The 26320-nt window shown below is 45.0% G+C and overlaps 1 protein-coding gene and 1 pseudogene across 11 annotated transcripts in view; both read left to right on the top strand.

The window, feature by feature from the left end:
- The window catches only part of KIF16B (kinesin family member 16B), a 288977-nt gene that overhangs the window by 45682 nt on the left and 216975 nt on the right, over window positions 1-26320 (top strand). For 9 of the 11 annotated variants that reach the window (XM_055426370.2, XM_055426381.2, XM_055426289.2 and 6 more), the window contains 8 exons: window positions 5357-5473; window positions 7621-7718; window positions 8645-8754; window positions 15935-16077; window positions 18056-18224; window positions 18400-18531; window positions 19639-19814; window positions 24661-24726. In XM_055426370.2, the coding sequence (XP_055282345.2) occupies window positions 5357-5473; window positions 7621-7718; window positions 8645-8754; window positions 15935-16077; window positions 18056-18224; window positions 18400-18531; window positions 19639-19814; window positions 24661-24726 (1011 nt within the window). Of the gene's footprint in view, window positions 1-3710; window positions 3777-3906; window positions 4975-5356; window positions 5474-7620; window positions 7719-8644; window positions 8755-15934; window positions 16078-18055; window positions 18225-18399; window positions 18532-19638; window positions 19815-24660; window positions 24727-26320 lie in introns of those variants that run through there. The other 2 variants (XM_055426352.2, XM_055426360.2) reach the window with 2 other exon arrangements.
- Window positions 12555-15927, top strand: LOC129556388 (Krueppel-like factor 4 pseudogene; annotated as a pseudogene).

The following is a 26320-nucleotide window of genomic DNA, read 5'->3' as shown; positions in this document are numbered from 1 at the left end:
GGAATTTGCTTTTTGTCTAGCATCATTTCCATAGTCTAAAATAAATATAAAATATACAGCAAGTAATAAATCATTAGTAAAAACATAAAGCGAGAAATGTGCATTAAAGTGATGTATAACATGACCACATTTATTTAAGAATGTATTCCAACCAACCTAATAGAATTCCCAACCTGGCTGTCCTACCCACGTGGTAGCTTCTTGAAGTGGTTTCATCATCTAGTTTCTTGTCAGCTGGTGTGTCCGCGTGCTGGGAATCTCAGCGTTGCCTTAGGAAGTGTTAGAAATGCAGAATTTCAGGGACTGTTCCTGCTGAACCCAAACTGAAGTTTTAGAAGAGCCCCAGATGACATGCATACTCCTTAATCTGAGAAATGTAGTTGCTTTAGAAATGTTTCGTGGAGACGGCTTTCTGAGGTGATATAAGTATTGGGTTAGAGTTAAGATGGGCTGTGAACTTGAAGTTGTTCCAAGGGAGAGCCTGGAGGGATTGTATCAGGAAGATGTCGATTCACCATCAGGGAAACATAGGCAGGACAACGGCAGAAGGAACCGGGCCGTGAGGGCAGGGGAGGTGCCTGGCACGAGGGAGGGGTAGGGAGAGGAGGCGGGGACTGGTGTTGCTGGAATTTGCCCTGGACTCAGAAACGCTGCTGGGTGCTCATGGCCGCTGCCTGTTTAAGCTCCTCAGGAACCAAACAAGGTCAACGGTAGCTCCAATTTTCTTTGTCAGGGAGACTTAGGTTAAATAACTCAGTGGACTAGATCAAGTCCGTAGATCTGACCCACTGAATTGAAGCACAGTTGAAGGCTGCCGTATAGGGCAGAGGAGATGCCACCAGAGGCCTTAGAGCACAGGAGAAAGGGTTGGTGTGTTCTTAGTGATAGGTGGACAGGGCCGCCCGGTTGAGTGAGGAAATGCGCCAGCGAGGGAATGAAGGTAACTTTGGTCCTGAGATTAGTGGACTTACCAATGTTGGCAGCTAGGAGTCTGGCGAAGAACGGAATGTTTGGCCAGTGGAATCCAGACTTGGGCTTCTGTGTAGGGATGGGGATGAGGTGACCGGTGTGAGAGAGTTTACGGGGAAAGCTGGTTCCTTCCCTCTCCTTAGAGCGTCTTCACCAGAGGATGAAGGAAGTACCATGAAGGCTCTGCTCCTGACTTACCCGGCTAGTGGCTGGCTTTCCCCGTGTGGAACCTGGGTTTGAGGCCGCTTGGCACCCCACTCCAGTACTCTTGCCTGGAAAATCCCATGGGTGGAGGAGCCTGGTGGGCTGCAGTCCATGGGGTCGCTAAGAGTCGGACAGGACTGAGCGACTTCACTTTCACTTTTTACTTGCATGCATTGGAGAGGGAAACTGCAACCCACTCCAGTGTTCTTGCCTGGAGAATCCCGGGGACGGCGGAGCCTGGTGGGCTGCCGTCTATGGGGTCGCACAGAGTAGGACACGACTGAAGCGACTTAGCAGCAGCAGCAGGGACAGGGACTGTGCTGAGGGAAAGCCCGGGCATGGGAGTGGTGGCGTGGACAGCAGGGCCTGGCCCCCTGGAGGTGCTCAGCATGCGTTTGCTAACCGAGAAGGCTTGTCTGCAGTTGGTGGTCCATTTATGGGAACAGGTGACAGTTCCTGGATTCAGTGAGAGTTAAGGTCAGGGAAGCAGTAACAGGAGGCAAAAATACCTGCCCAGAGTTAAAAATAGTGAGAATATGAAGAGTTTTCAGCTTAGGAGCACACTTCCCAGCTTCCGGTCTGAGCTTCAGATGTTTGGGTTCCTTGACTGTGAATAGTTTCAGGTTATTTATATGCACTTCAAAACTGATAAAACCTTTGAGATATGTGAGTGAACGCTGCTTTCTGGCAGAACCACATGTTAATAGAACCAGCAGAGATATAAGAAAATACCTATTTTTTGCATTTTTTCCCCCAGTTTTACTGAGAAGTAATTGACATACATCACCATGTAAGTTTAAGGTATACAGCGTGGTGGTTTGCTTTATATATCTTGTGAAATGATGACCACAGTAGGTTCAGCTGACATCTGTCTTCTCATATAGATACAAGGAAAACAAAAAAAAATTCTCCTTGTGATGACAACTCTTAAGATCTACTCTCATAACAACTTTACTGTATACTGTGCGGCAGTTAACTATAGTTGTCACTGTTTTATGTTTCATCCTTAGTATTTATTTCTCCAATAACTGCAGGGTTGTACCTCTTGTCCAACTTCTTCCAGTTCTCCCTCCCTTACCTCCCACCTTTGTAACCAAAAATCTGATCCGTTTTTCTATAACTTTGGCATTTTGGGGAAAACACCCATTTTCTACTCTGTTCAAAAGGCAATCTCCCTCACCTCTAATTTTATTAGCTGGTGTTGTGTGGGCTCACGGTTTTACACTGGCAGATCCTGCCCAGGAGCTGAGCTGACAGGTCACGCACCTGCTGTAAACAGGGGGAAGATCACTAGCTTGGTGTGCATGAGGTCACCCTTTGTCTTTTTCTTCTCTTTAAAAATGATTAAAATGTAAAGGCACCTTGAGACAGTATATGCCCGTTACTATAGTACAAGTGAAGTTTCCCATAATGTTAAACAAATTCCAAGTAAGATGACGGTTAATGTTTCTTCCTTCCAAATTAATTTTAAATTTAGGGAAAAAAAATCAGTGAGCAGTTAAAAGTCCATACTCATCTTGATTAAAGACCGTTTAAGGTCTGATTTTCTTAATGGTTCTTCCAACTCCAAAGGGAGGCTCTGCTCTCACTCTTGCCTGTTCCTTGATTCGACCTCAGAGAAACTTGAGATCTAAAATCTCCCCCTTGACAGCTGGACAGAGAGTCTTTTGTTTGCACGGTGCCCCCCTGTGGGCAGTTGCCCTCCAACGAGGCCCCACAGTGCCTCCCTTTGCTCTGGAATCAGCTTTATAGCCTCTCAGACAATTGTGGCAGGTCTCCGGGTCCCTGGCCAGGATGGCAGCCTGTCAGCCCACCCGGCGGCCCCTCCTTCCCCACCTCAGTTGGTCGACAAGTCCTTGGTGGGAGCTGCCATGGGGAGCCCATTTCCCTGCTGGGGGACCCGAGGTGTGGGCACCGTCCCACTGATTCTCTGGGTCCCCAGCCGACTTGAAGCTGAGGTGGAGCCAGGCCTGCATCTCAGCCCCTCAGGGCCTGCGTTTTTCTATGACTCTTGTAGGGGCCTGTCCACCAGCCCCTCCCTGCCCTACCCCCAGGCCCCCTGAGTCAGGTGGAACGCTAGCTGAGTAGCTTTCTAGAGAATAAACGAGTAAAGCTGCGGGTGGGGATTTTAACCCAAGGGAAGAATTCCATCTTGACAACTTTGGGTTTTGTTTTTATTATTGTTATTATTTTGGCCACACCCTGCAGCATGTGGGATCTGAGTTCCCTGCCCAGGAATGGAACCTAGGCCCCCTTCAGGGGAAGCATGGAGTCTTAACCACTGGACCACTAGGGAAGTCCCTGGGGTTTGGTTTAAATATGGTATTTTCTGTGACTTTGTTTTAGCCCCAGACAAAAGTATGAGGGATTGTTCCTTTGTTCTTTGGGAAGCTTTTGGAAGGCTGTTCTTCCTCTCCACTGGCACTCTGTGAAGTGTTAAAAATGATAATTTGTCATTTGTTTTTTTGTCTAATCAGGAAGAATTAAATAAATTTTTACAGTTTTCTTCCTATTCTGTTTATGATGGTGAAAACCAGCCTCTCGGATGGTTTGTCTGGAGCCCAAATTCCCTGTGGGAGTCCTGGTTCTGCTGCTTCATGGAGGTGTGTGTGGAGGGGGTGAGGGAAGGCCTTCCGCGTGGGCTCGGGGCCTCCAGGCTGATGCTGAGCGCCAGCCGGTGTGCGGCCGGGGGCTGGGAGGGGGCCGTGGATACCATCCCTGCGGCCGCCGTGGGCCGCCGCCTCGCCTCTCCCCTGGACAGCGGACGTGGCGGCACTGCTTGGCCCAAAGGTGGGTCACGAATACAGTTGAAGGTTGAGTTAGTCATCCGACTGTGAGAAAAAGATCAGAAAATGCCAGCTCCTGAAGCGGAAGTGGATGAAACTTAAGTCAGAGTGAAGGAGGGTAATGAGAGGTCCTCCGTGCAGACGGCTTGGTCGAAGGGGTAGGCTGCACACCTCTGATTGAGGAGACACAGCCTGAACAGGAGGGCAGGCCGATGGGCCGGAGGCGTCCTGGCTCACATCCCGTGTTGGTAGCTGGGACGCTTACCTGGGGAGGGGGGAGCAGGTGCCCAGTGGTCATCAGGCCGTCTCGGGTGGGGTCTGCCCGGAGGGCCCAGATCCCCACGGGAGGCCGTGTCTCTAGAGTCGGGCTTGCGCGGCGTCGCTCACGGAGACTCTGCTCTCCTGCAGCGCTGATGCGGATCCTGCCCTGGCCTGTGTGCATGCCACACCTTTTCCTGCTCTGACTGAGAACCTGACTACTCACCGCCCCCCACACCCATTGTCTCTTCAGCTGCTGATGTGACTTGTTTTTGAAGGAGGGAGGTGTTCTTGGTGCCCTTGATGTCCTGGTCCGAGAGGCCAGGAGGCACCCGGAAAGTCAGGTGGGGGTTAGAAGGCTTTGGTGGGTTCCCTCCCTCGCGCGGGTAAGTAGGATGACCAGGCATCTCGGTTTGCTTCATTCCCGTTGACCATGTAGGTCAAGCATTTGACCTTCACTCCCTTTCACTCCCCAGAGTGCCCCACTGCAGTTGTGGGGTGCAGTGGACATGGACTCAGCACTGTGGGCACCGTCCCAGGTCCCACAGACCTCATCTTCCTGGGAAAATGTCCAAAGAGGGAGAATCGTCTGGACTTTGACTCGATGGAGCCCATCATCCCAGCCTCCCCCGCACCCACCCGTCACTCAGCTCGTGAGAGCCTCTGGAAACTGACTCTGATGAATAGCCGTATCCTTAAACGATGGCATTGATTTGGCATGGTCTGGGCCATATCTTCTGGCTGCTGTGACTTTCAGGTTTTGAATATTTAGTTTCTGGAAGCTCTGTATAGAATGAATCACTTTATAAGTTTAATTCTGAGATGGTAAATCATCACGCTTTAAAGTCGTCTCTGCTTCTGTACGTGCGTGTCACTTCGCCTTGTTATATTTTAGGAATTTTTTGTTAACTTAAGTGGGAAAAAGGATGAGATTGCTTTTTGCTTTGTTAAGAAGTTTCTTTTGAAACTTCTTTTTTTGATTAAAAACTGGAGTACACGTATTCTGTTGTTAACAGCTCTTCAGTGATTTCTTTACATGGTATAATCCTATGAAAGTAGCATTCAAGAATACTGTCAGCACTGAAGGGGCTTCTGCTAAAATCCATGGTAATTGTATCTTTTTGTTTTTTTGCTTCCAGGTTTTCAAAACCCTTGGCACAGATGTTGTGAAGTCTGCATTCGAAGGTTATAATGCTTGTGTCTTTGCATACGGGCAGACCGGATCAGGAAAGTCATACACTATGATGGGAGACTCTGTACGTTGCTTATACTGTGTGGGAAGCAAATTTCTCATTTTCTCTTTGGACTGATGAGAGTGTCCCTTTTGTCTACGTGGTTGGTACTAAACGTGCTTTTTGTGTTCTCATCATTCTTTAGTAGTAAGATAAAACTCAGTAATAAGTGGGATGAAATTTCCTTTGAGAGATTTTAAAATTAGAAATAGTTTTAAGTTTACAAGCATGAATAATGGATGGGAGTCTCAGTTCATTTTCCATTTTAAAGGCTTTATAATCTTATCAAAAAAAAGGTGTGCTGGGCCCACAAGTAATTTATTCTTCTTTTCTGCCAACCCAACAGTTTGAATAAAATTACTGAACTCTGTTCTTTTTAAAATTATTCAAAACATTTTTGCCCAAGAAAAATGTAAAAAAAAGAATCTCCTTGGTAGAAGGATACTGCATAAATCCAGTGAATACATGAAAAGTGTTAATTACATGGGTTATATAGAGTCTACACAGTTATAAACATAGTGTGTAGAGTTTAGTAGTCATGCTATATAAATTCAGGACATTAAAATTATACTTGCCCCAAAATAGACGGCAGAGGAGAAGTTGGGAGTGGTTGCAGAACCCTATCCCATTCTCTGTTTTCTCCAGACCTGGATGGCGCTGGTGTGTTTTACTTGCTTCACGTCATGGTTTGGAAACCTGTTCACTGACTCTGAGAGTCGGGGACCTAGCAGAGTGTGGGTGGGCTTCCTGCCGGCAGGCTCAGAGGTGGCCCAAATGCTGCAGGTTCGGTGGTTCGTGGGAGAAGTCATGCATTAGAGGAGGATAGGTCTTTCGGATGAAAGCCTTTCAGCCCATGTGTCCTGGCCCCTTAAATCCAGGTGGCGTCTCTGCTGTAGGAGAAGTAAGTGCAGTGCTGCGAATCCTCAGTCCTGAGAAGTAGGGAAAAATAAGAGAAGAACAGACAGAGTTTCACATTTCCTTTCACCATTACTCCACCCTTCCTTCTTTGCTGCTGTGCTTGGGGAAAAAAGCCTTCTCTAAAAATGAAATTTACGGGACTTCCCCAGTGATCCAGTGGTTAAGACTCCGAGCTTCCACTGCAGTGGGCATGGGTGTGATGCCTGGTCAGGGAACTAAGATACCACATGCGGTGTGTAGCCAAAAAATAGAAACAAAATTTTTTTTTTTTTTTTTTGCTTGTTGATTTCCTCTTAGCTAGTTTATGTAAGTTCAGCATTTATAAAGCACTCACAAGTTACAGCTGTTTTTCTCTGACCTTAAAATTGAGTACCATTTGAGTATTCTTTTTTTATTTGATTTTTTAAAGTAAGAACAAAAAATGTAGTGAAAGGGCCCATTTTTCTTTTACAAGAATTGGTACTGATTTAATGGTGTAAAGGAAAAAAAGTTCTAAACCTTGTGATGATATATATATATATAAAAATGTGTATATATATATATATATGTATATATATCTTTTTTTTTTCTGGGTGGGGGGAATGGGAGATTAGGTGCAAGTAGAGAGAGATTTCAGAAGAAAACATTGAAACCTCAGAGTTTGGCCTCCTAACAGGAGCATTTTTCCTTGTCTTTGGTACCATTCTGAAGCTCGTCAGCTTGTCAGTGCCGACCGAAACATGAATACTATAATTATACCCATGTCACATAAGTAATGTGATGTATTGAAACCTTTTTGTTGAGGGAGGCCAGGGTAGGAATTAGTGCATCACAGTCTGTATGTTTCAATGTAGTCATCACCTCCTTTGTAAGACAAATAGCTTCTTTGAGGACTTCCTAAGGTTTCTGCCCAGTGTGTATTTCAGCTTTTTTTGTCCTTTGACCAGATCAAATTTTTTAACATTTGTTTTACAGCAGTAGACTCTCTGGTTTGAGAGCTTGAGAATACATCTTATATTTGCAAGCCACGATTTAGCTGATTGACAGCTGACAACTGTCTATTACTATGGTCCCAGCATGTAAAAATTAGAACGCTCAATCCTCTTATTTCAGAGGATAGGAAGCAGCCCTGGAAGGAGTGAGTGGTGTGCCCAGGTCCCTGAGGTGGGCCTGTAGGCCCCTGGAGTCTAAGTCCACCCCAGCCCATTGCAGATGCAATCATCAGGTGCTTTTATTTCAAGTTACAGCTGAGGCACCCCTCTTTCCCAATGCAGGGCGATTCTGGCTTAATACCCCGGATCTGCGAAGGGCTCTTCAGTCAGATAAACGAAACCACCAGATGGGATGAGGCGTCGTTTCGAACTGAAGTCAGGTAGGGCTTGTGGCCTGAGTGAGTGTGTGTGAGCTTGAGTCAAGTCATGAGGGATGGATAAGGCCTTTGCATCCCTGAGAGCAGAGTCTGCCTTTCCCCATCCTGCGCTGTGCTGGTTGGAAGTCAAGCTCAAAGCACAAATGTGTTCAGTGACCTCCTTGGGTCCCATTTTGGATGAGGGCTTTGGAGGTTAGTGGAGGGCTTCCCTGGTGGCTCAGAGGTTAAAGCGTCTGCCTCCAATGCGGGAGACCCAGGTTCGATCGCTGGGTTGGGAAGATCCCCTGGAGAAGGAAACGGTAACCCACTCCAGTATTCTTGCCTGGAGAATCCCATGGACGGAGAAGCCTGGTAGGCTACAGTCCACAGGGTCGCATAGAGTCGGACATGACTGAGCTACAGAATGGAATGGAACGGAGGTAACCCCAGCCTGGTCTGAAACTAATGTATGAAGCTCATCGCAAATGCAGTGAGCTTTTGACGTTTCGGTGTGTACCCACTTGCCCTATTCTTTAAGGTTTGTGTTATTCTTTATGTTGGTTGGATCACTATCATTCTGATCTTTAAATCAGTCTGGGCGGTTGAGGTGTTTTTTCCCGCCTCTCCTAGAACTTAAACCTGTGTATTGGGGCAGTTTGGTCAGTGGTTTGGGGGCAGATGTGGCAATCAGGGTATTCTCCTGGCTGCCTGAGCTCTCAGAGGCTGTGAGGCCTTGGACAGGCTGTTTAAATCACCCTAAGTCTCTACTGCCTAGTCTGTAAGACAAGGATGATAGTACCTTCCTTTGAGCTATTGTAGGGATTAAAGGAAATAATCCCCGTAAAGTGCTGTACCTGATTCATAGTTACCTCCTGTAAATGTATGCTGCTGTTGTTGTTATTAGTGCCTGAAGTAATTTTACTGTATTCAACTCTGTTTGACATTTTTAGCTACCTAGAAATTTATAATGAACGTGTGAGAGATCTACTTAGGCGGAAGTCATCCAAAACCTTCAATCTAAGAGTCCGTGAGCATCCAAAAGAGGGGCCTTATGTGGAAGGTAAGAGCGGATGTTTTCATAGCTCTGTTCTTGGGAAGTTTTGTTCAGAATAATAGTTTCGGAGAAAAAATGAAGGATAATGGTGACATTTAAAAAATTTAATTTTGGAGTTTAATTATAGTAAAAATTACATGTGCTGCCACTGAACACTGGGGCTTCCCGGGTGGTGCTAGTGGTAAAGAAACCACCTGCCATTGCAGGAGATGTCAGAGACGCGGGGTTTGATCCCTGGGTTGGGAAGATTCCTTGGAGGAGGGCACAGCAACCCACTCCAGTATTCTTGCCTGGAGAATTCCATGGACAGAGGAGCCTGGTGGGCTACCATCTCTAGAGTCTGTAGAGTCTGACTGTACAGTCTATCGAGTCCGACACGACTGAACCAACTTAACACACCACTGCACTCTATTCATTTAATGTGCTGCTACTTTACTGGCCATTTGCTGATTTTGCGGGGCTTGCCAGTAGATCGAGTCTGCCTTTAAGAACTCCAGAAACTTATTTTCCAAAGTTCTCAGGCAAGATAAACAACTCTATAGCCTCTTTAAATGGTGTTGCATTTCAGGGGTGTGTTTTTACTCATCTCAACGGTAACATGACTGTAGGGTGATTCTGAGACCTCTCACCTCTGGGAAGAGTATTTGAAGTTCCTGTGCTGTGTTCTCAGCCTTTGTGTTGGGATACATTCGTCGGGTCACTGTCCCTTGGGAGGACTGTCCCAAGGAGTGATGGGTAAAGGACTGGCTCCTGCAAACTATTTTAAAAACAGGTTGGACGGAGGCTGTCCTTAGAATAGTCAGCTCTACGCACTCCTCTGTGTGTAGAGGCAGCTGAGGGGAGGCCAGGGACTAGTAATAGCACACAGACAGGCTCTCCTATTGTGATGGTGTCCTTCCTGTATGTTTCATTGGAGGCAGGGCTGAGAACTGGTCATGGATTCAAAGATGTTCCTACTTCTGTTGTCTTTTTTACCTGGAAAACCAGGTGTGCTGACAGGACCCTATCTGCATTTTAGTAAATTTTCGATTGAACTTTTGTGTTTCATGTCCACAGCAAGGTGAGTAACTATGTATTTGTTCCATGGAGTGTGGGATAAATACTATCGTTAATAGTTTTTAGCCTAATTGCCTTTTCCCTTTAACTGTCTTATCAAATGTTAAGACATACTATAGAGCTGGGTTTGTGGAGAGAAAGGTTAATCAAGCAGGATAAAAATCCAGAATCTACTGTCAATACTTAATGGGGATTTAGTTTCTAATAAATCTGCTATTCAAACACTGGGGAAATATGGATTATTAAGTTGTCTGGGAGAAAAAAAAAAGAAAATAGGTACCAGAGCTCAGTTTTTATACTAGAGTAAATGGCAAATGGATCAAAGATTTAAATGTAAAAAGTGACATAATGACTGTGAGAAACCCTGGATTACTTTTTTCTGGAAATTTGGAGAAGGGAGGGCTTTTAAAATTTTTTACTTAAAATCCAGAAGCCGTGAAATAAAACAGGTTAAATTTGAAATGCTGAAACAAAACAAAAAATGAACTTTATACTTGGTAGAAACACCATAGGCAAAGTAAGAAAACAGCTTACAAGGCAGAGAGGATATTTTCAATTCAAGTTTCAGACAAAGGACTTGTTTCCCTAACATATAAGGACCTCCTGTAAATTACAGACAGCTCCACTACCAAGGAGAAAAATGAACAAAGGATGTGACTAGGTTGTCCACAGAAATATTGATGATTTTTAATCAATATTTTTAAAAGTTAATTTACAATATTGTGTTAATTTCTGCTATACAGCAGTGATTCAGTTATACATTTATATGTGTGTATATATATATATATACACACACACACATACATTTTAAAAATACTTTTTTCCATTATGGTTTATAATAGGATATTGAATACAGTCCTTTGTGCTATACAGTAGGACCTTGTTTATCCCTTCTATATATAATAGCTTACATCTGCTGACCTCAGCCTCCAACACCATTCCTCCCACAACCCCCTCACCCTTGGCAACCACCAGTCCTTGGTCCATGTCTGTGTTTGTGTTTCTGTTTAATAGATAGGTTCATTTGTGCCATATTTTAGATTCCACATAGAATTGATATCATATGGTAGTTGTCTTTTTCTTTCTGACTTAATTCACTTAGCATGACAATCTCTAGTTGGATCCGTGTTGCTGCACGTGGCATTACTTGATTCTTTTTTAATGATGTGTATACACACTCGTGTATATACATGTATGTATCTCACATCTTGATTTACCCCTTCATCTGTTGATGGATGTTTAGGTTGTTTCCATGTCTCAGCTATTGTAAATAGGTGTGCATGTATCTTGTCGGGCTGTATGTCTGGGAATTGCTGGATCATATGTAATTCTCCTTACAGTTTTGTGATGAACCTTTATACTGTTTCCACAGTGGCTTTACCAACTTACATTGCCACCAGCAGTGTAGGAGGGTTCCCTTTTCTCCATATCCTCTCCAGCATTTATTTGTAGGTTTTTAAAATGATGGCCATTCTGACCAGGGTGAGGGAGTCCCTTGTAGTTTTGATTGGCATTTATCTAATAATGTTGAGCATCTTTTCATTTGTCTGTTGGCCACCTGGAAATACTCATGATTTTTAAATGAAGGAAAGAAAGATTGACCTCACTAATAATCAGAGGAAAGCAGAATAAAAATTCTTTGAGACAGCGTCTTTTACCTGTCCCCAGCTGCTGTAAGGAACCTGATGGGACAGTGCTGGGAGAGAGGAAGTCCTATGCATTGTTACTGTGTGTTTAAATTGCCTTCTGTGGAGGACAGTTTTGCAATATCCATCAACATTTTGTATATGCTTCGATCTAGAAATTCTGCCTCTTAAGAATTTCCTTTCAGTTCAGTCCCATAGTTGTGTCTGACTCTCTGTGACCCCGTGAACCACAGCACGCCAGGCATCCCTGTCCATCACCAACTCCTGGAGTCTACCCAGACTCATGTCCATCGAGTCGGTGATGCCATCCAACCATCTCATCCTCTGTCATCCCCTTCTCCTGCCTTCAATCTTTCCCAACATCAGGGTCTTTTCAAATGAGTCAGCTCTTCGCATCAGGTGGCCAAAATACTGGAGTTTCAGCTTTAGCATCAGTCCTTCCAGTGAACACCCAGGACTGATTTCCCTTAGGATGGACTGGTTGGATCTCCTTGCAGTCCAAGGGACTCTCAAGAGTCTTCTCCAGCACTGCAGTTCAAAGCATCCATTCTTCTGCGCTCAGCCCTCTTTATAGTCCGACTCTCACATCCATACGTGACCACTGGAAAAGCTGTAGCCTTGACTAGACGGTATTCTGGGGCAATTCCCCGGCCTGAGAGCACTGCTGCGGGCGCGCGGATGGCAGAGGCGGTGGCGTGCCAAGTGCCCGCCCCCGCCCGCCGGCGTCCACGCTCCCGCGCAGCTCCTTGGACCCCTGCCCCGCGCCGCTGCCCGGTCCGCAGAACCGCGCCCTCACGGCCAGCCTCACCTGGCCTCGCAGGCTGCGCTCCACCGGCCACAGCTTCCGGGCCCACAGCCACCAACAGTGGTGGGGGACGCTGCGGAGCCGCAGAGAGCGCAGCCTTGCCACCGGCCCTGCTTAACGCGCTTTGCTGATTGTCCATTTTTACGAGTTCACAACTTTTCTAAGAATTTTTGCTTACAAAGAAACTTATTTTAAAGGCATCACCCCTTTGTATTTAATCCAGAGAAGAAGGGTTTCGGGCAATTTGCGGTTTGGTTTGGGCTTCGTTTCTAAATTTTTTTCCTCTTCGTTGACTTTGGGGTTCTGATACTCCTACCGCTTCGGAATCCCGAGGACCTTTTGGGCCCCACATTAATGAGCCCCCTGGCGAGTCCGATGTGGCCGCCACCGAGGCGCCGCTCACGTCCCTCCCCGCGTTCGCGTCCGGCCCGGCGGGAAGGAGAAGGTGCCCCGAATGACCGCTGGCAGGAGGAGCTCCCCCACGTGAAGTGGCTTCCCCGGTGCTTCCTGGCGCCCCTACGGCGTGGCGGCGGCGACTGCGGCCACCGACCTGGAGAGTGGTGGAGTTTGCAGCTGCATCCCAGCCCTCCTGACCTGGAGGGAGGCGGGGGAGTTCAGTGATCTCCTGGACCTGGACCCTATCCTCTCCAGCTCGCTGTCGCATCAGGAGCCCGTGGCCACCACGGCGTCCTCGTAGGCATCAGCCTCGTCCTCACCCTCCCCATGGAGCAGCGGCCCCGCCAGCGCGCCCTCCACCTGCAGCCTCAGCGGTCGCTCCGGGCTGGGGGTGACCCGGGCGCAGCCGCCTCTGCAGCCGGGAGTCTGCACCCCCTCCGACGGCTCCCTTCAACCCGGCGGACATCAGTGACGTGAGCCCCTCCAGCGGCTTCGTGGCCGAGCTTCTGTGGCCCGAATTGGACCCGGTGTGCATTCGCCGCAGCCGCCAGGTGGTGGATTGATGGGCACGTTCGTGTTGAAGGCGCCTGGCAGCGAGTACGGCAGCTGGTCGGTCATCAGTGTTCGCACAGGCAGCCCGGACGGCAGCCACTCGGCGGTGGTGGGCCCTCCAGCGCGGGCCACTGCGCTTGTGCCCGGAGATCAAGCGGGAGGCTGTCTGCTCGTGCACCGTTGGTCGGACCCTCGAGGCCCTCTCGGGCACTGGACCCCCGCTCAGCAGCGGCCACCGGCTGCCTGCGCATGACTTTCCCCTGGGGCGGCAGCTCCCCGCAGGGCTACCCCGATCCCGAGTGCCGAGGAACTGCTGAGCAGCCCAGACTGTCATCCTGCCCTGCTGCTCCCTGCGGCTTCCATCCCCACCCCGGGCCCAACCACCCTCCCTTCCTGCCCGACCAGATGCAGACGCAGGCCCCACCATGACCTTGTTGCCGCCGATTCCTGCATGCCGGAGGAGCCCGAGCCAAAGAGGAGGAGAAGGTCGCGCCCCGGAAAAGGACGGCCTCTCACACTTGGGATTACGCAGGCTGCGGCTAAACCTGCACGGAGAGTTCTCATCTCAAGGCACACCAGCGCATCCCACACGGGTGTGAACCTTACACTGTGACTGGGATGGCCGAGGGTGGAAGTTTGCCCGCTCAGATGAACTGACCAGGCACTGTGACAGACACACCGGGCAGTGCCGGCAGTGCGGCCGCGCATTCTCGAGGCTGCACCACCTCTCCTTAGGCATGAAGAGCACTTTTAAATCCCCAAACAGTGGATGTGACCCACACTGCCAGAAGAGAATTCAGGTTTTTTTGACCTTTCACACTGTCTTCCTGGTGAGGGGAGGAACCCAGCTAGAAAGCACTACAATCATGGTCAAGTTCCCAAGGAGTAAACTTGTGAATGCGTAATCAGGAGACACAGGGCACCAAAAGACAAACTCAAAAAGCAAAACACAGGTGGGGTCTGTGACTGGATCTTCTAGCATTCCAGTTCTAAATCCAACTTGAATATATATTTCTGGACTTACAGCACGTCAAGGGGGTGACTGGAAGTTGTGGATATCAGGGTATAAATTAGATCTGAAAGTTGGGGGGAGGGAACACCAGAACCCCTTGAGTTGTTTCGATGCGATATAAGCATAAAGACCACATTGTATTCTGTTTGCCTTCTGAAAGCCATTGTGATGGTCTTAGAAGAGGAAGAAATCAGGTACAGAGAATGGTGTTTAATAGCCTAAACGATGGTTCTTGGTAAGTCTTGGTTCTAAAGGTACCAAATGAGGCCAAAGTTCTCAAACTGCTGCTTACTTTGACAAGGAAAATCTGTTTTTGTCTTCTGACATTTATGACCCAAGTCAGGTAAATACATCTGGTTTACTTTAATCTTTTATATAGTCTGTTATGCATTGTGGTTTCAGATGTGCAATTATTTGTGCAATGGCTTATTCCCAAGTATGCCTTAAGCAGAACAAATGTTTTTTTCTATATAGTTCCTGCCTTAATAAATATGTAATATAAATTTAAGCAAACTTCTATTTTGTATATTTGTAAACTATAAAGTAAAAAGATGAACATTTTGTGGAGTTTGTAATTTGCATACTCAAGGTGAGAATTAAGTTTTAAATAAACGTATAATATCTGAAAAAAAAAGAATTTGTTCTGCAGAATTATTCATAGTCATAAAAAGTTGTGTACAAGATTATTTGCAGCAGCATTGCTTGTATTGAAAGGAAACTCTCAACAATGTCTATCATCTCAATAGGAGACTATTAAATTGGTTATGGTACATACATACAGCCTAGTGCTCTGCAGCCATAGAAATGAATGAGGGATCACTTTGATACCGAAAATTCTTCAATGTATTATTACACAGAAAAAAGCAAGATGCAAAACAATGTGTATGGTATGCTACCATGTGGAAAAGGGGGGAAAAGATTTTTTAATATTTATGTAATGGCCTGTATACACATGAATTATCTCTAGAAAGTTTTGGAAAAACTAAGAATGTTGGGTTGCCAGACAGGAAAGTGTGGGGTAGGTTATCAGATGGTGGAGGGGAAAGACTCTTGAACAGTGTACTTTTTGTAGTTTTTGACTGTAAAAGCATATGAATGTTTCTCAAAAAAATGAATGAAAAGTTTCTTTAAAAAGGATTTTAAAGAATGCGATCGTGTTTTGCATGGAGGTAGTGTTTGCATTTTCCCTGACTGTGATTAGGGCTAATGACGTTGACGGTGGCATCTCAACGGTTTTCCTGAATACCGTATGCGATAGGCACGCCGTATCAGGAGAGGTGACCGCGGCTCAATGAGGTTAAGTGACTTCTTCACAACCATATGAGTCCACTGGTCAGCCACCGAGCTGGGACTTGACCCGAGGCAGTTAGCTCCTGAGTCTGCATTAGAAACCACCACAGGTTTGTACAGGTGCAAATGTGTGTGTGCTCAGTTGTGTTTGACTCTTTGTGACCCCATGGACTGTAACCCGCCAGGCTCCTCTGTCCGTGGAATTTCCCAGGCAAGAACTGTGGAGTATTGTTGCCATTTCCTTCTTCAGGGGATCTTCCCCACCCAGGAATTGAACCCTTGTCTCCTGCATTGGCAAACGGATTTTTACCACTGTGCCATTTGGGAAGCCCACAGATTTGTACAGTCGAGTGTCATTTTGTAGAGGTATCTCTCTTCTTCCCTCTACCATCTACTGGGGAGATTTCCTCACCCCCTCTTTTTTTTCAGATTTATCCAAACATTTAGTGCAGAATTATGGTGATGTGGAAGAGCTTATGGACGCAGGAAACATCAACCGGACCACCGCCGCCACTGGGATGAATGACGTCAGCAGCCGGTCTCACGCCATCTTCACCATCAAGTTCACGCAGGTGAGGGCAGTCGCCCCGCCCCGAGCGCTTCACCTGCTGTCAGCGCCGCTGCAGACTGGTCTGTGCTGAGCCAGGGGCCTCAGGCGCCCCGCTGCTGTTTCCTTGTTCTTTTGACTTGAACATGAGCTGTGTGACGGTTTCTCTGCAGTTACAAACACGGTCATTTGAAATGTAGCCTGATGAAGACCCCAAGACATACTTAGCAGGCTTCTGCCCTGTTCTCCACATAAAAAACAAACATGCTCTGTGTTTAATTAAGCCAGAGCTTTCCTTGTTGCAAGCTCTGTGGTAGATAATGGGTTGCCAGAGAGAGCAGCTGGAGGCCAAGGTGAGGAACTCATCACCTTGAGTGGTCTAAGGTGAGTGGTCCTTTATGGCTCCGTGGAACTCACCCCACAATGCTAATTGTGATCATTAAAATGATATTAAAGGACAAGGGATGTTTTTAGGTATTAATGTTCTGATCTGGAGGTGGAGAGCGTTTAGAACACACGTGGAAATGACTCAGGGGAAATATGTTAACACTGAGGCCAGTGAAACCAATGAGCCTAAAAGTGTTGGGTCCTCTCAGCGCTCAGCACGTATTAGGAGTTTGGGGGAGTCTGGCCTGTATTAACCATTGAGTATGTCAGGTAGAAAGACTTAGCATAATTCATGAGGGGGATCAGAGAGCAAAGAAGATGAAAAAATTCTCTAAGGTCAGTTGGAACAACTCCTGATAAATTATCCAAAAATGTATCTTTTATTACGTTTACTGGTTTTTCTCCTGTTTTCTGGTTAATGTGGATTAGGATGTGGCCATCCCTAGTTTCTAAGAGGCTTGCTTTTGTATCAAAATGCAGTAATTTCTTCTTGGCATTTTGGTTCAGACTGTAAAACATAGGTTGAAAGTATTGGGAAAGTAAAATTTTGGTAAAATTCAGAATCAAAGAATACAGTATTTTAAGATTTTAGCTGTTTTATAATTGTGAAACAGATTATATTTTAACATCAGATAATGGTTGGATAATCTTTCACATAATTGTCTATGTTTATCATATTTTGGAAAGTCATTGTGCTTGTCTTGTTCAAGATTTTAGGTGAGAGCAAAACTAATTATTTGTTTACTTATATTTTTCTTTATGGAGTGAGTGTCCCTCAGGGCCTAGCTTCCTTCTCTGCCAGGGTCAGACTCAGCCCTTGTTGAATGACTGAGTGATTTGGATAATGGAATTCGTGGTTCTTCAGAAAGTTTAAGACTCACATATGGTCGGCTTCTATTGTATCCAGTATAATTATTGTAATCAGAAAGAAGCCCAACGAAACAACAAAATTAAGAAAAAAATCTATCCTGAGAGATCACAGTGAGGAGTGGGAAATAATTAGAACTTGTATCGGTGGTTTAGTCACTAAGTCATGTCTGACTCTTGTGACCCCATGGACAGTAGCCTGCCAAGCTCCTCTGTCCATGAGATTTTCCAGGCAAGAATACTGGAGTGGGTTGCCATTTTCTTCTCCAGAGGATCTTCCCGACCCAGGGATCAAACCTGGGTCTCCTGCATTGTAGGCAGATTCTTTACCCACTGAGCTATGAGGGAAGCCCCTGAACTTGTGTTATAAACACATAAACATATGTGGCAGCCTGGATGGGAGGGGAATTTGGGGGGGAATGGAGCCATGTATATGTATGGCTGAGTCGCTCTGATGTACATCTGAGGTTCTCACAACATTCTTAATTGACTATATTCTGATATAAAAAAGTTAAAAAAAAAAAAGACTTAGTCAACCAAAAATAATTTGAATGCTAAATATGTTGCCAGTCCAATGGTAGTTATCAGTGAGGATGTAAAAGATTTTGTTTCTATTAAGAAATAATAATCTAGTTGGGGAAAGAAGATTAATAAATATGAATGACACAGAAGAAAAACACACACACAATGTTATATAAACACTGGCGCTCTTTATACCTCTTCCATTTTGCATTTATATTTCACCATAGGCCAAATTTGATTCTGAAATGCCATCTGAAACCGTGAGTAAGATCCACTTGGTCGATCTTGCGGGAAGTGAGCGGGCGGACGCCACTGGGGCCACTGGGGTCCGGCTGAAGGAAGGCGGCAACATCAACAAGTCCCTTGTGACGCTGGGAAACGTCATCTCTGCCTTAGGTAGGGCCACGCTGTCGTTCTCGGTGCTTCATAGTGGCATGAAGCGCTTAGGTTTAATGTTTGTGTTAGAAACGAGAGTAGTAGCCTCAAGGTTTTTTAAAGCCAAATTCAAGAAGAAAGAACAAGAAACCTTTACTAACCGTCTTTGCCTCCCCACCTTTTCTTTCTCCTGCAGCTGATTTATCTCAGGATGCAGCAAACCCTCTTGGAAAGAAGAAGCAAGTTTTTGTGCCTTACAGGGATTCTGTTTTGACTTGGTTGTTGAAAGACAGCCTTGGCGGAAACTCTAAAACTATCATGATAGCCAGTAAGAATTTTTGTTTTTTTTCTTCTCAACGTATAGTGTTTCATGTGAATTGGTTGTGGCTATTTTAAGTTTTAAGTATTAGGAAGCAACACCTCTTTATTAAAAAAAAAAAGTTTTCTATTTTGAAGAAAAGTCCTTACTGTGATCCAGTCTACAGTATGGTATTATTGACTCTTTCCCCCTCTTCCTGGTTACATTAACTTGCTGTTTTCTTGGTTATGCAGACTGATGTTCGTGCAGGATGATCCTCGGTTGTGCTTAAAGTATAGGACAGAAACTTCCAACTCTGCCAACTCATGCCAACTCCAGACATAAACTAGAAATAACCCAACTTTGTTTTTCTATTTAAAAGCAGAAAATAAGGAATTTAAGATTAAGAATTGAGAGGAAACAGTGTGGTAAATGTGATAACAATAATATACGTCTCTGTTTTCACTGATGAACAGGAAGCAGAGCAGAGGGGAGACTGTGCGCAGGGGAGATGGATGTTGAGATTTCCCTTCCAGCCCCACCCCCACCCTCTTTCCTTGTCTCCGTGTCCCCTCCTGCCCAAGCCGTGCGGTCCCTGTGGAAGCCAGGGGCCTTCCCAGGGGTCTGCACCCCAGATGCAACTGTGTAGTCACTTTAGCGCTAAAGTTTGTTGGGGTTGAGGTGGGGATGTGATCAACCAAAGCTTTGGGAGGAAGAGCATTGGCTGATCTACAGACTCTTTACAACAGTTATCACACTCTGGGTTTTCATAGGTGGTAGGTTTTGCCAGAACTCTTTTAAAAGGATTTAAATTTCTGCTTTATCTTGAGAAGTGTAAATAGTCTTGAAATCCTCTACTAATATGTTCAACAGAGGAAACTTCGTAAGCTGCAATGGAGTGTTTCCAGTCTCGTTTTAGATTTGGTTAGATGGCTGATTCTAAACTTAACATTTAATTTGGCATAGTGAGCACCTTTCCTATGAGTCCCAGATAATTTGTAATATTCATGACTGCAGTAATGAATATTTAATCTATCCAGTGACGTGGGGTTAATCTGACTTTTAAATTACAAACCAACTTTGTGTTAAATGAAACAGAGTGCTGGATAAATGATATTTTGAATTCATTCTTCACAGCCATTTCACCTGCTGATGTCAATTATGGAGAGACCCTAAGTACTCTTCGCTATGCAAATAGAGCCAAAAACATCATCAACAAACCTACCATTAATGAGGACGCCAACGTCAAGCTCATCCGTGAACTGCGAGCCGAAATAGCCAGGCTGAAGACGCTGCTTGCCCAGGGGAATCAGGTTGGCTCTTTTCTGAGACTTACGGGTAATTTTCTTTGAGTAATGGCATCTATTTCTAGATCTTAATGAGACACTCATCTCGGGAGTCGTATTGATTTGAGTAAATAAGTGCTAAGTAAAGCTTTGAGTGAGTTAGCCCCGTCTCTCCTTAACATCACCCTCCCGTTGGCCTTCGAATTCATTATATGCTCTGTGCTTAAGATTTTATCCCCTAAACCCGAGATGATTAACTGCCTAATAGTTATCAATTATGGATGGAAATTTAGCATGCAGTAGGATTAGCAGCATAATTTCCATTAGTGGAAGGGAATTGAGGTGGCTGGAGCAATGTTTAAAATTCTACCGAAGCATTTTATGACTTGCAGATGTGTTTTAACAGAGTGAGGGACTCATTTGAGCCCCGTTCCAAGTCTGTTTGGTACTGCTCCTTACAGCAGTGGTTATAGTGATGCGGGGTCCTGGGACCTCCCCGAGGCCTGGCTGAGGTGGTGTGCCTGGGCCCCCGCGTGACGGCGGAAACAGCCTCCCTTCAGGATCCTTTGGGGCTTTTGTGAAGGGTCCTTGTCCTCTTCACCGTAGTCTTCTGCGTGGTGTGTGTACCCAGCTACGTTCTGTGATCACAGTGCCATCTGTGCTGGTTGGCTTAGACACAGTCCTGAGAGAAAGTCAGGATCACTTTTTAAAACGCTCGAGTTAAAGTGGAGTTAGACATAAAGAGGGACTTCCTGGTGGTTGAGTAATTGAGACTATGCTTCCAAAGCAGGGGGCATGGGTTCGGTCCCTGGTTGGGGAACTAAGATCCTACCTGCCACATGATGTGGCCAAGAAAAACACCCCCCAACAAAACAAGACACATTTCTTCTCATTTTCCTAACCCATCAATGGATGTCTGAAGTGTATCGTTAAAAAAATAAAAATAAAAAAAAACCCAGCTTCTCTTTAAATGCACAGAGCTGTCTTCAGAGCAGCTTTCCCTCCAGGAACATGGGGCCCTTGAAGCCCTTGGCATCCCTTGAGCGGTTTGACTCATGAGACTCAACAGGCCAAGAGCCTTGCAGAGTTTCCTGCATCCTGAAAGCCCCGAGAGTTGCTGTCCTCTGACCTGGGGTACTGGAGTGTGCTGGGAGCTGATCTCTGTGCCTAAAAATAGCTCCACATAATTGTATTCTTTTTTTAATCTTTTGGCTGTGTTGCTCCGCATATGGGATTAGTACCTTGACCAGGGATCGAACCCTTGCACCCTGGACTGGCAACTCAGAGTCTTAACCCCGGGACGACAGGGAGGTCCCAGCTGTGCTTTCTGATGTGGAACTTCCCTGTGTGTGTGTGGAAGCCTCAGCATGACGAGTCCAGCAGCTCATGATGTTACCAGGCTCGAATCACTGATGATGCCAGCCACAGCTGTCATTTTCATTTATATACTCTGTTATTGGGATCTTTTTTCAATGTTTTTATAAAATATTTGTCTGAGGTAAACATATAAAGGTGATTTGATAGGGTTACCCAGACTACTGCGTGTGAAGGGAAGGACGTGGAACATTCTTGTAGTTAACATTTAGTAAGTCACGAGAATGAAGGAAAAGAAAGATCAGCCTGTTAAACGTTAAACTGAGGAAGTCCTCGAAAGGAGCCAGCACACCAACAGAAAAGCTTCATTCAAACGTTTACAGATTCTGTCTGAGGAATGTCTCAGAGGTGTCGTATATGCCAGATGCCTTATACTTTGTGATCTTTGGTTGTCTTTTTCTTTCATGGCCAAAGACCACCACAGTCATTAAAGGATTATTTTAGTTACTGTAGTTTTGGGGGTGAGGATGGAAAAGATTGTTGTGTATTTTAGGATACAGTGATGATAAACTCTGATAAACAATACATTACAATAAAAACAAGTCCAATTTAAAATAATTTATTGCACCGTGAAGCTATAAATTGTTGTGAGACAATACAAGCTTATCCAAAATTAATTAAATTTGTGATGCTCAATAAAATAAGCAGGGGTTCTTAAGTGCTTATTAAAATCTCTGTATAAATTTTTTGGTGACATTCTTGTTTTCCCACAGTATCCTGTTCCAGATGCTGCTGTGGTTCATTGAAAATGCTGCTCAAGTCAGAGCTCCATTTCTGGGTTGTTGAAGTACAGCCAGATAAAAGCTCCTGCTTTTAATAATTTTATGTTTAATAATTTGCCAACGCAAAATGCCACGTGTATCAGAGTTTCAAAAGCACAGTTTAAATACAGCAAAAGATTCTGACACGTATCTGCTTCTCCTGCTGCATAGATTATAGACAGATAAATATGTAGTGGTATATATGTATATATACATCCATGTGAACTCTCCATTGAAGAATGACACCCATTCTGAGTGTATGTATCTGTGAATTTTCACAAGCTGTATTCACCCATCTAACCTGCATTCTGTCAAGAAACAACGTTCTCCAGTGCCCTAGAAACTGTCTTCACATTCCTCTCGTAGACCAGCCTGCCCTTCCCCTCAAGGATAACCTCTATGCTGACTAACCTGCAGGATATTAGGGTAATTAATCCTGCAGGGTTAGTTCTTAGTTTTGCCTCTTTTTGTTCTTTATATAAAAGTAATCATGTAGTAAATACTCTTGCTCTTGCTTTTCTATAAGGTCAAATTTATGGAATTTCAAAGCATAGACCTACAAAACCTGTTTCATAAAGTTGCAGGCATGCGAGGGTGCTGGCCTGGGTGCAGCCCGGGGAGGTGACAGAGTGCAGGCAGCAGGGTTGCGGGACAAGGGGAAGGGAAAGTGAGAAGAGAGGACAGACTGAGGGGCAGCGCGTGGCAGGCGGGAGTGCGCTGGGCGCCGGTGAGCGTGGCGGGCGTACCTCTGAGACCTTGTGAGATTCCTCCGCGGTGGGATGCGTGGTTTCAGATCCACGTGTGATCATCGCGGTGCTGTGTTCCATCATGAGTGTGTGCCAGCTCACCCGTTCGTTCAATGGGCTGAGGAGATTTTCTCTTTGCTACTCTTGCTGCTGCTGTGGACTGTCTTCTGTGTGTCTTTTTCTGAACATCTAGCTTCATTTCTGTTAAGTTTATATCTAAGTGGAATTTGTGTCAGAAGGGGTACATAACATTTGGCTTTAGTAGATAACTGACAAATAATTTTTAAAGGTTTTTATACCAGCTTATATTCCACCATTAATGTATGGAAGTGCTGGTTCTAGCTGCGTCCCGTCCTTGCCTATAGCTGGTATTATCTATTTTCTCATCATAGACCATTCTGATGGGGCATCGTGGTGTCACAGAATGATTGTAGTTTCCGTGTCTCCGATGATTAATGAAGTCAAGCGTTTGAATATCTTCTCTTTTCACATGTTCTCTTTTGTTATATTTAAAACATCTTTTCAGACTTCTGCTTTTAGTTTGGCAGAGAGAAAATGTCAGTTAACTTTTCTCTCTTAAATGTATCTGAAGATAGCAAGAAAGTTAACAGCATAGAAATAGGCAGGAACAATCCAGGAAGCAAAAGGCAATGAATTAGAGAAGATGGAAGGAGAAAGCATTTCTCGTTTGTGTAGCTGAAGTCGCAGATAAACTGAATAATAGCTGGATAATAAGTGTCATTATGTGTAAACTTTCAAGGTAGACAACATCTTAGGGAAGGTCACAGAGTAAAACTAGGTCATAGGGTGTTTGCGAAGATGGGCAGAAGCAGACCAGATAGTCAAGGAAATGTGAAAGCCTCTGTGGAGGAGAGACAATGAAAAAAGTCGTGCATATAGATGCTTAACAAATTCCCTTCCAGCAATTTATTCTGTTGATACTGCCATGCATACTGTAGGCAGCTAGTATAAGGTAGTCACTGTAGCGTCCCTGGTAAAGCAGAAGATGGGAAAAAACTGCCAGTCCATTAAGAGGAAACTGGACATAAATGTAGAGTAACCGCACAGTGGAGTGCTGTACGCTGGAACTGGAGTTGTTAGAAAGGATAAAACAGATCTATCTGTACTGAATTTTCCCCAAGATAGATTGTGAGCTGAGAAAGGCAATATTCAGAATAGCGTTCGTGCTGTTTATGTTTGATAAGCAACACAAGCGCTCTTGCATGTGGCCACAATAACTGCGCAGTTATGGAACGGAATTGGTGAGCCAGGTTGCCCACAGCCTGGAGAGGGAGGGAGACCCCTTCTGTTTCCTTTCAAGTAACTCGTCCGGGACCCTGTGTCCCTGCCTCTCCATTGTGAGTCACGAATGCAGTCAAAGCCCGCTGTGCGCCCCGCCTGGCTGCGTTTCCCTCTCCCGTTTCTGCCTTGCCTCGTCCCCCCAGGGTGAACCCGATTTTGGGGTATATCACTCTCACATCCATCTTTGCAGCACAGATAAGGAAATGGACACACAGACTGTGGCCCAGCTTTCCTGTAAGTGTGTGACCCAGTGTGATAAAGGAGGCTCATTTGCATGTGTCAGTGTGGATAAATCTCAGAAACCTCTGGTTGAATAACCTCTCTTTTTGAACCTGTACTTGGCGCACATTCAAAACGGACGAGTCCTTCAGGACCTAGGGATTTAGACTGTATTTGATTTTGATAAAATGTCAGCCTGTTACTTGTTTGTTTTTTTCCTTGTCTTTGCTGATTTGTATTGCAAATGTAGTTTTACCAGGATGCTGTGGTTTTTTGAATATTATGAGGCATGTACCCTGTAGATATTAAAGATTTCATTGTGACTAACACTTTTAGGGAGGTGTGGGAAAATACTTTTCACCTCTGTTTAATAGTTTATGTGGCAGTTTGTGATGGGTTACAGTGTCAGGGCAGGTCCTAAAGGATTATCGTGTACACTAATTGCCACTGCCTTTGTGGTTTGCATTGCAGATTGCCCTCTTGGACTCCCCCACGGCCTTAAGTATGGAGGAGAAACTTCAGCAGAATGAAGCCAGAGTAAGTGACACCTTAACTTGTTTTTTTTTTTCTGTTTTTTTTTTTTTAATCATAAGTTTCACTATTTTAAGTGGATACTTTTTTAGTATTGGGTTATTCAGAAAGTTTGTTCAGGTTTTTCCATAAGCTGTTAAAGGAAAACCCAAACAAACTTTTTGGCCAGCCCAGGACTTGCTGTCTGAGACTCAGTTTCCCTCTTCACGACAGTTAACACTCCCACCCTGTTTTCAAAGACCCACACTTGATGACTTCCGGCATATCTCCTGTGTCCTCTGTGATTTAATCGATGGGGTTTGTCTGGTAGTCAAGGGTTGAATACAGTGAGACTGGGCCATTGCACGAGGTGGTGAGGCTGCTGCGCCTTCAGGAGAGGGACTCTGTGTTCACATGCTGGTCCCCACAGCCTCACCGTAGGGTTTTTTGGTCATCCTTTTACTTATTAGTGAGAATTGCAGCACTTAGGGAATCTCTGAATACTCTGGGAAGGTGTTTAGCTGCTCTTAAGCAAAGTGAGATTTGAGGTTGGGGGAGACAGTGTTCTGGGCTGAAGCCAGTATTATGGGCTAGTGCTTTCTGAAAACTAGTTTCATGGATGGCCTACTTCTATATTATCTTTTTTTTCTTTTTAAAAGAAAAAGACCTTCTGTGGAAAGAGAAACAGGTATTTATAACATTTTCAGAGTGGATTTTGTTCACTGTGCCAAATGGTTAAAGCAGATTAAGAAAGAAAATAGGATTCTGTTGGTAAAGCTCTTTCAAGAATACACAATATTGAAGATACAAATCAGAGTGTAGTTAGGAACTTGTTGACACTTCCTGGATAATTATGCTGATTAATTTGCTGATAATAGCGTTAGTGAAAACATGAGTTTCTTAATCCCTATTTTTCTCTTGACATTTTGTATTTTGGTACTTCAGATTTTAATTTTGAGGACTTTGATGTGTCTGGATTGTGTGTGTTCATCGCTCAGTCGCCCGCTGTCTCCTCTGTCTATGAAATTCTCCAGGCAAGGATACTAGAGTGGGTTGCCATTCTTTCTTCAGGGGATCTTCCGGACCTAGGGATTGAACCCAGGTCTTCTGCATTGCAGACAGAGTCTTTACCATCTGAGCCACCAGGGAAACCCTTGATGTGTCTGGATATAGTCTTAAATTATTTCTTACTGATCGTTTTCAGGAATACCTAGCCAGTTAATAGAAACCAATAAACATTTTAATTTGAATCGTTATACATGTGGGGACAGACATGACTGTTGTTAATAACATTTTCTAAATTTTCATCCCTTCTTTTGCTGACCTTTTAAAATTATTTGCCATCCACTTGGCTGTAAATCTTTTCACCTGGTCACATTGTGAGAGGCGCTATCAGACTTTGCAGTTTTTCCCTGAATTTTGAAAATGAAGATTATTTGGTTTAAATTCAGTGGTAAGAGAAACCCAAGGCACACTTACAGTTCTTCGAAAGCTGAAATTATTTGATTGAATTGGAAAAGGATTAATTGGCTTACATTTCTTCAGGGAGAGCTTACCTGTTGGTGAAATCCCAAAGCATGCTGTTAAATACTTGGTGTTTCTCAGATAAATTGCCAATGAG

Source organism: Moschus berezovskii, chromosome 15, assembly GCF_049115385.1.
Source record: "Moschus berezovskii isolate FMDL1 chromosome 15, NW_MosBer_1.0, whole genome shotgun sequence".
NCBI lineage: Eukaryota > Metazoa > Chordata > Mammalia > Artiodactyla > Moschidae > Moschus > Moschus berezovskii.
This window is presented reverse-complemented; position numbering and strand designations above follow the sequence as displayed.